Raw genomic sequence first — 9064 nt, 5'->3', positions numbered from 1 at the left:
GATACCTTGGATGTGAAGGAGGATTTGTATTGTGAGAAAGAACTAGCGACAGTACTAAAAGAATAAAAAAATAGTAAGGGTCCAGGTGTTGATAGTGTGGTCAATGAGTTTCTTAAATATGGTGGCTGGTTTTGTATTAAATCAGGAGTTAAGCAGGGTTATGTTATATACAGGCAACGGGAGACCACGGAATCAAATGGGTAGGAGAAACTCTCCTAAGCTTAGATTATGCTGATGATTTAAGAATCCTAGATGAAAGTGTGAGCAAAATGAATGAACTTTTAGAAGTTTTGCGAGTTCAGAATGCTAGAATAGGTTTGAAAATTAATGTTAAGAAGACATTAGGTTAAGAAGGTTAATGTTAAGAAGTCACTAAGGCTAGGAATAAATGAAGATGAAAACGTGACGTTGGGTAACGAAAAGATTGGTCGGGGGGGGGGCAGCATCGCTTACCTTGGTAGTAGATCCCGAAGCCGCGCCGAAAAGTCGGCAGCACGCCGCCGAAAAAAACACGGCGGCGCGCCGCCGAGCTTGCATCAGCGCGCTGACGCCGCCGCTGATTATATCGGCGGCGGCGTCACTAATACGCCGCAGTTTTTTTTTGTTTTTTTTCTCTCTTTTTTGGTTATTGATATCGACCTCCGGGCTTCAACCGTCATCCCGGCTAATCTGTTTCTTAAAAATAAATACTGTCATGTTGGGCTCGCCATGTATATCGGTTCATAGGAAGGAGAAAAAGAAATTTTTCTTGAAACAAAAATTCTACCTTCCACTTTTAAATTCTGTTCATTTTTCTTTCTGATTTTTCGGATGAAAAGAGGTAGGTACAAGAGCATTAGGCAATTCAGGATGTTGTCATAGGCAGCGCAATCGCGCTGTCTAAGTAAAGATCAATGTTGGCACAATGTATTTTTTTTTTTTTTTTTTTTCCCATACCAGGGCAATTCGTATCGAAGGAGTTGTAGTAGAAACTTCAAAAAGGGCTCATTCGATTGGAAATTGGAATAACTAGTGCCCTTTTTAATAGTCGAAAGTGATTGGAAGGCAGCTAACACCCCTTCCACGCCCACCTTTTCACCAAGCACAACCAATCAAAATTTTAAGATAGTCATTTTGTTCAGAGCAACTGATTTCCTGAGAAAAAATATGTTTTTTGAGTAGGTTACTCCCCCACAACCCTTAGGGCAAGGGTTTTGTAGTTATGCCCTGGAGGTATATAAGAACGATGTTGGCACAATGTATTATTTATTATTTTTTCCTTTAGACCAGGGCGCTTCATATCGAAGAAGTTGTCGTAAAAACTTCGAAAAGGGCTAATGCAATTAGAGATTGGAGTGGCTTTTGCCCTTTTTAATAGTCGAAAATGATTGGAAGGCAACTAACACCCCGTCCACGCCCACCATTTCCCGAAACACATCCAATCAAAATTTTGAGATAGCCATTTTGTTTAACGTAGTTGAAATTTCTGAAAATTAGGTCTTAGAGGCTGACAACCACCCTCTCAGCCCTGAGGGTCAGGGTTGCAATTTATGCCCTGGGGGCATATACGGTGTTTATAGAAAACGTTGTCGTAGAAACTCAAAAAGGGATCATTAGTTTGGAAATCGAAAAGCCTAGTGCCCTTTTCAATAATCAAAAGTGATTGGAAGGCTTGACATTTTTATGGTTGAGATCGATGTGGGTATAATGTATCATTTTTTTGTTGCTGTTATTGTTTAGACCAGGGCACTTCATATCGAAGGAGTTGTCGTAGGAATTTCGAAAAGGGCTCATTTGATTGAAAATAGAAAGGGCTGATGCCCTTTTTGATAGTCGAAAGTGATTGGAGGGAAACTAATCCCCCTACCCCCCCCCACCCACCAATTGCCTTTATTTTTAAAAAGTTAAAGTTTGCATTATATTAAAACAAAAAGCAAATTTTTTATTCTAATTACCAATAAGGCATCTCAGCAGCATCCCAAGAACGACTGAGGGTATTATGTTCAAACTTTCAGGGCTTCTTCTGCTCTTAAAATTTGACCAAATCAAAATAGCGTAAAAGTATCCAAGCTATCAAAGAAAGTAAACAAATTTTTTGCGAATGTTATCAAGTTTTCCATTTCAGGTCAACTAGAGGAGGTATGAAACTAAATTAAACACTACTATTTGTGTCCAGATTTTTATAAGGGTCTATGTTGTTAAATTTTGCTGAAAATTGTTTTCCAGCATACAAATAGCAGGCCAAACTATAAATTCTTAAAAAAACGAAAATATTTAAAGTATTATTTTCTTTTTCCCTGAAAAGACTATGTCAATATAAAACGAACAGAAATTAATTTAAAAAACTGTTTCCAAAAAATAAGTGTTTTCAAAGAAAAGTAAAGAACTTCATTAAACCAAAAATGAGCAAAATTTAAATCAAATAATCTACCAAGCGTGAAACTACCACAAATCAGCATCGATAAACAAATGAAACCCAAAACGAATAGAAATAACAATAAATAACTGAGTCAAACTCAAAACGAGCAGAAATTAACATAAGTTGGGCTCAAAACCACTATGCCTTCCCGAGGCCAGAACATAATTTGTACTTTACTGACAAAAATACAAATGAATATGCACTGTCAGTTTAATATACATATACTGATATTTAGTAATCAAAATGTTAATATTATTTGATTTATTAAAGTTATAAAAGTAAAACCATTTATATTTTTTTCAGTAAAGCGCAAATTATGTTTTGGCCTTGGGAAGGCATAGGGGTTTTGAGCCCAACTTATGTTAATTTCTGCTCGTTTTGAGTTTGACTCAGTTATTTATTGTTATTTTTGTTCGTTTTGGGTTTATTTATTTATCGATGCTGATTTGCGGTAGTTTCCAGCTTGTTAGATTATCTAGAGCTAGTATAGAAATATATCTATAGAAATGAATTACATTTTTTTTGCACAGTTAGCAGAGCACACTGAAGTTGAAGTAGCCTTAAACTTTGACTTGAAACGTTATAGCTTGACCACTTCTTTCAGAAAAGAATTTCCGAGGGTTATTCCATGTTGATAAGAAAAGAGTAAATAAAGGTGCAGTTTAGTTCCTCCTGTAGTGTAGGGCGCAGGAGCCCTATGGTGAAAGTGCAGGTTTGTTCTCCCTTATAAAATAACTTATTCCAGCAGATACAAAGAAAAAGCCCATTTGCGGCATTCTGTGGGACCCAAAGGTCCAGTACTAGTATCAGATCCCGCGAGTGGCAGTATACGCTCATCAAGTTCTGGCTCTACCGGCCACATGTGCCCCATCTAAACGGCTTTTTAGCATGACAGGACTAATAGTGTCTGCAAAAAGATCAACGGCTCCAGCCAGAGTGAACAAACTCACTTTTGTTACATCAATTGTAACTGAAGTGATGTAACCGCTGATTTAAAATTGTTAGTGTTGTTAAGCCATGGTATCTGATTTGTATACACTGTTTTTTCGATGTTGTTATTTTATTTTTATTTTTTTTTTCACTTCCTTTTCGTATGTATTTGATGAACAGGAGATGTTTGAACTTCAAACTTTGAAAGTTATACACACATTAGCCCAAATCATTAACAAGCAGGAAATGACTAAACACGGGATTTTATAGGAACAATGCGATGTTAAACATAAACACAACATAGGTTTCCCTGGGTCTAGTGGCTAAAACTGAGAATTCTACTTAGTCTGATCAACGGTGGATATAAGCACTTTTCGAACGGCCCACGAATTCCTGTTTTGTCATATTGTTCTTGTATGTTTTTAGCCAACCATTTAAAAATCCTTACTAAAATCGAGGTTGAACGTGCTTGGTGAAGTGGAATTTTTATTATTATTTTTAATCAGAAAAATCGATGCACCGTGACGCGCCGCCGTTCTAAAATCGGCGGCACGCCGCCAAAAAAAATTCGGCACGCCTGGCGGCGCGCCACCGCCGATACTGAATCACACATTCGCCGCCATCATTTCGGCGTGGCGCGGCTTCGGGGACTACTTGGTAGCATTATTAGTAAAGACGATGTGAGCAGTGAAGATGTTAAAAGTAGAATAGCCAAGGCTCAGGGTGTTTTTTCACAGTTAAAAAAAATTAGAAGAATAGAAAGATAAATCTGCAAACCAAGATCAGAATATTAAGTTACAGTGATGACAGTGGTCAAATATGGGTGTCAAGCATTTGCGGTTCGAAAAGCGGATGAAGATCCGCTAGATATTTTCCAGAGAAATTTCCTAGGGATTGTTCTGGGCACCCGGCTGACTATCTCGGCGGAAATAATGAAAGAAAGGTTGAGATGGATAGGGTACGTTCTGCGGATGAAGGATGACAGATTGCCGAAGATTATCCTTTCCGGACAACCGTATAGCGCTAAACAGGAAGCAAGTCGTCCTCGTCTAGGGTGGGAGGATGTCAAAAAGAAATATTTAAAGTAAATGGGAACTTCCTGGGAGGGTGTAAGGAGGGAGACTTTGAATTGATTGGGATTGAAGAGGAGCGTGCGTAGCTGTGTTGACCTCAGGTGGCTTGGTGCTGCAGTGAATTGTTAGAAGTAGTAGTAGTAAATTTGTTTATAAAGTAACGAAGAAACTAATAAAGAAACCGGTTTGTTTTCGAGTTTTACAGATCGTAAACTTGAATGAGTGGCGTATAATACACAAGTACCGGAATTTTTAATGGAAAGAGAGCCAGATTTCCCGGTATTATTTAAGAACGATCAGAAATCTAATAAAAAATAGAAGTTTTTTCATCTGAAAGTAAGGAGCAACATCAAAACTTAAAACGAACAGAAATTAGTATGTATATGAAAGGAGTTGCCTCTTTCACAAGACCTTCTCTTGTCGCTAAAGCTTTGAGTTTTTGTTCTAATTGTTTAAGAATGATTCCTGAAACACAATGGCCGTTTAGTTAGAATAATAAGCATTGTTTTAAAATTCAAAAAAATCTTTACGGTAAAGAGCGAGGTCTTGAGGAGGAGGCAACCCCTTTCATATAGCCCAAATTATATATTGCTCATCTATTGTGTTATTTGTCTTTGTCTTGTCTCACGCTAAGCTGAAAGAAACTCACGAAGAAACCGGTTTGTTCTCAAGTTCTACACAGCGGAAACTTGAGTGAGTGGCGTATAATACACAAATACCAAAATTATTTCCCCCTAGGGAAAATAAAACAGCAAAACTCAAGTAAAATACTCAAATTTGGAAAGCCTTATTTTCGACGGAGGAGGGGGTAAACGCCCAGAACCACGTAATATACCTATTATACCCATGATGCTATATACTCAATTGAAGATATATTAGTACATTAAAATGCTGCCGGCACGCACATTGCATATTTGTACCAGAATAATAGATTAAGCTGGTTCCTGATTGCTGTACATGAACAGTTTTTTAGAACATGTAATTAACATTACGTTAAACCACTCAAAATTCGCAGTGATTGTTGAAAAGGTGGTGTTTTATACAAGATTGATTTTATAAAGGGCAATTTTTTTTTTACTTTTTTTTTTAAACTCTTATTGAGATGGATTTGTTTTGAAAGGAAAGACTTTATTAGACAGCTAATAAAAAATGGAAAAATATTCCGATTAATAGCTTTTCCTGTAACTGAGTAGATTGGGACGTGTTGTGGAAAAAAGAGAAAATTCGAAATATCTTTGAAACCAAGAAGGGCAGGAGCAAACGAATTCAACGAATTGAAACATGCTTTATTACACGAGGGAATGCGATGTTAATATGACTTTTTCAAAAAAATGTCACACAAAGCCTTTTGAATAATCCCAAGCAATATGAGTCACAATGTAACACTTTCACAATGGACAAAACACAAAACATATTATAAATATATTAGTTGGGTTTATAGCTTTCATTTCGTGCTTAAAGAATAAAAGTATATCATACAGCCGGAATCGAAGCACTTTTATTACTTTTGGCCAAAAGCTAAATGCATGACAATTCGTCCTAAATAGAAATAAAAGAATTCAAATGAGTAAAGATTATATCAGAATGGATGATAAGTTTCTAGCCTAATAATAAGGAACAATTAATTAATCACTTTGTTGCCATATAATTTGGACTAAAATCCCTACAGTTGGACATTCAACGTAACCTTCTTCCTCCCTACCAAGTACCAAGAGAAATTGGAAATGAAATACTATACCAGACAAACTGGAAAGAATGCCACTAGTCCAAATGATTCCTTACACAACACTGCCTTTCAATTTGCAATCAAAATGAAATAAAAAAAAGAATGGAAAACGGGCGAAACTTTTAATAAAATAGTGAACTTAGCAAATAATATATATATATATATATATATATATATATATATATATATATATATATATATATATATATATATATATATATATATATATATTCAACTTTTGATGCTAAATGTTCATACATCGTTTAGAAATTTCAAGTAGATAAGGTATTATGTCATACAACATTTTTAAGCTTCGACACACCTCTAATGGAGGGGAGAGGGGAGGGATTAAAAGGATCTTGTTCCAAGAACGGAAAAGATAGAAGAAAGAGTGTATATAAAACTTATAGGGAAGCAGGGGTCTTTGGATCAATTTCCAAGGGGATGGAGGGGGCTGGAATTTCCCGTATGTGCAGGTATGTTTCAAAGTTTCGTTTGAATTCCAAGTTCTACCGTTATCTTGGAATTATCTTATCTTTTATCATAAGACACTCCTTATCGCCTTTTAGAATCATGTCACGATCTTTAACAAGAAAATCGGTAATGAGAACGTTCAACTGAAATTGGGAATTTCAAAAATTACACGTAATAAAAAGAAGGAGGGGAAACATTTGTAAAATAAAAAACAGAAGAAAACACATTTTTGATAGAAAATCATATCCCTATGTATGTGTGAACAGCCAGAAAATAAATGCAAAAAATACAAAAATAAGGGAACTACAAACTATGGCTGAAAAATAATCAAAATTAAAGACTTGATTGCTAAGGCTGTAGCTGACAAGGATGACGCTGAACCTCTGAAAAAGCCTAAATGCTCTATTGAATGGGTTCTCCAAACAGAAATGTCAAGGGGGTCAAGTTTAAAATTTAGAAACATGGCCGAAAAAGAGGGGCCGAGAAAAGGCCGAGAAAAGGGTTTCCATCAGTGTACCTTCTTAAGAGAAAAGGGACCATGATTCTTCTCAAAATTAAACGGAAATGATTCTTATGAAGCCAAGAGATTAAAAACAATTACAGCAAAAATTATTAGATGAAGCTAAATATAGAGATTCTAGTGTAAGAACTAGGAGGATTTTAATTTCACTTTATGATTTTATTCCTTTTCTATTTCTGACATCTTCAGTTTTCTACATCTGCTAATTCTGTTCACGAGCCAATTCTTGATACACATTTTAAGATGAAAATACAGCTTTTGCTTCAATTATTCAATTTTAGATAGATATACTATCCAGAATCACACCATTCTATAATTTTTGTTTGAAGAGATTTCGCCTATTCTGTCAATTTAATATGAACTACACTACGCAGCGACCCTGGACAAGAATATATTCAGTAACTGACAACTACTGAAAAAAATCGCAACCCCACCTTTACATTATATCATCAATCAGATGGCATAGTAGTAATGCATCTAGCTTGACTCTAAACTGAAATATTGACGGTTTGAGCAAAGACCAGCCCAAGAGAAGATATGCAGGAGTACCAGAGACTCCACCTGTCTATACACAGTACAACCTATATTACAGGAACCGGTTTCTTTGCCATTTAGTTTCATCGCCCACCAATTCATTCGAATTTTAAATAATAATGCGCTCTAAAAATATTGTGTCAGGTGGTCAAGCACTGCACCATCCATCTTCTTAAAAATTTTCTAAATCTTCATTATTATTGTATAGGGACCAATTGTATAGGGACTTACTCAGCCCTTCTTTGAAAATGCGTGTCAAGGCCCGCAGGCTCACAATCTAAATCCAGAATCAGGCCCTAAAGGTTATTCTTGCAGAAATTGACTACAACTTGGCCCTGAAAACGAAAATTTACTACGTTTCCGAGAGAGCCGATTACAACTGAGGATGCACTTTGGCCAATTCTTGCTTTTAAGTTGTCAACATCGTAGATTCTTATCACCTGTAGGCACGTCGCTTGAACACAAAAAACCAACGGTTCGTTTTCAGGAGGTGCACACCCTTTCATCAGAGGTAACTACTGTAATGCACCATTTGAATTAGACGATTGAACACAAAAAACCAACGGTTCGTTTTCAGGGGGGTTGCACACCCTTTTTACAGAGGCAACTACTGTAATGCACCATTTGAATTAGACGATTGAACACAAAAAACCAACGGTTCGTTTTCAGGAGGTGCACACCCTTTCATCAGAGGCAACTACTGTAATGCACCATTTGAATTAGACGATTGAACAAAGAAAACCAACGGTTTGTTTTCAGGGGGTTGCACACCCTTTCATCAGAGGCAACTACTGTAATACACCATTTGAATTAGACGATTGAACACAAAAAACCAACGGTTCGTTTTCAGGAGGTGCACACCCTTTCATCAGAGGCAACTACTGTAATGCACCATTTGAATTAGACGATTGAACACAAAAAACCAACGGTTCGTTTTCAGGGGGTTGCACACCCTTTCATCAGAGGCAACCAACTGTAATGCACCATTTGAATTAGACGAAGGAACACAAAAAATCAACGGTTCGTTTTCAGGGGGTTGCACACCCTTTCATCAGAGGCAACTACTGTAATGCACCATTTGAATTAGACGATTGAACACAAAAAACCAACGGTTCCTTTTCAGGAGGTGCACACCCTTTCATCAGAGGCAACTACTGTAATGCACCATTTGAATTAGACGAAGGAACACAAAAAACCAACGGTTCGTTTTCAGGGGGTTGCACATCCTTTCATCAGAGGCAACCACTGTAATGCACCATTTGAATTAGACGATTGAACACAAAAAACCAACGGTTCGTTTTCAGGGGGTTGCACACCCTTTCATCAGAGGCAACTACTGTAATGCACCATTTGAATTAGACGATTGAACACAAAAAACCAACGGTTCCTTTTCAGGAGGTGCACACCCT

The 9064-nt window shown here is 36.8% G+C and overlaps 1 protein-coding gene across 7 annotated transcripts in view; it reads right to left on the bottom strand.

Annotated features, from left to right (window-relative positions):
• Positions 1-9064, bottom strand: part of LOC148949809 (rho GTPase-activating protein 21-like) — a 280475-nt gene that overhangs the window by 24505 nt on the left and 246906 nt on the right. The window contains exon 22 of one of the 7 annotated variants that reach the window (XM_089093764.1): positions 5881-5940. The exons of the other annotated variants lie outside the window; for them this stretch is intronic. Coding sequence (XP_088949890.1) covers positions 5903-5940 — 38 coding nt within the window. The 3' untranslated portion in view covers positions 5881-5902. The remainder of the gene's footprint in view (positions 1-5880; positions 5941-9064) is intronic. 7 annotated transcript variants of the gene reach the window in all.

Source organism: Artemia sp. Qi Xiang Cuo, chromosome 8 (assembly GCF_049724085.1).
Source record: "Artemia sp. Qi Xiang Cuo chromosome 8, ASM4972408v1, whole genome shotgun sequence".
Taxonomy (NCBI): domain Eukaryota; kingdom Metazoa; phylum Arthropoda; class Branchiopoda; order Anostraca; family Artemiidae; genus Artemia; species Artemia sp. Qi Xiang Cuo.
This window is presented reverse-complemented; position numbering and strand designations above follow the sequence as displayed.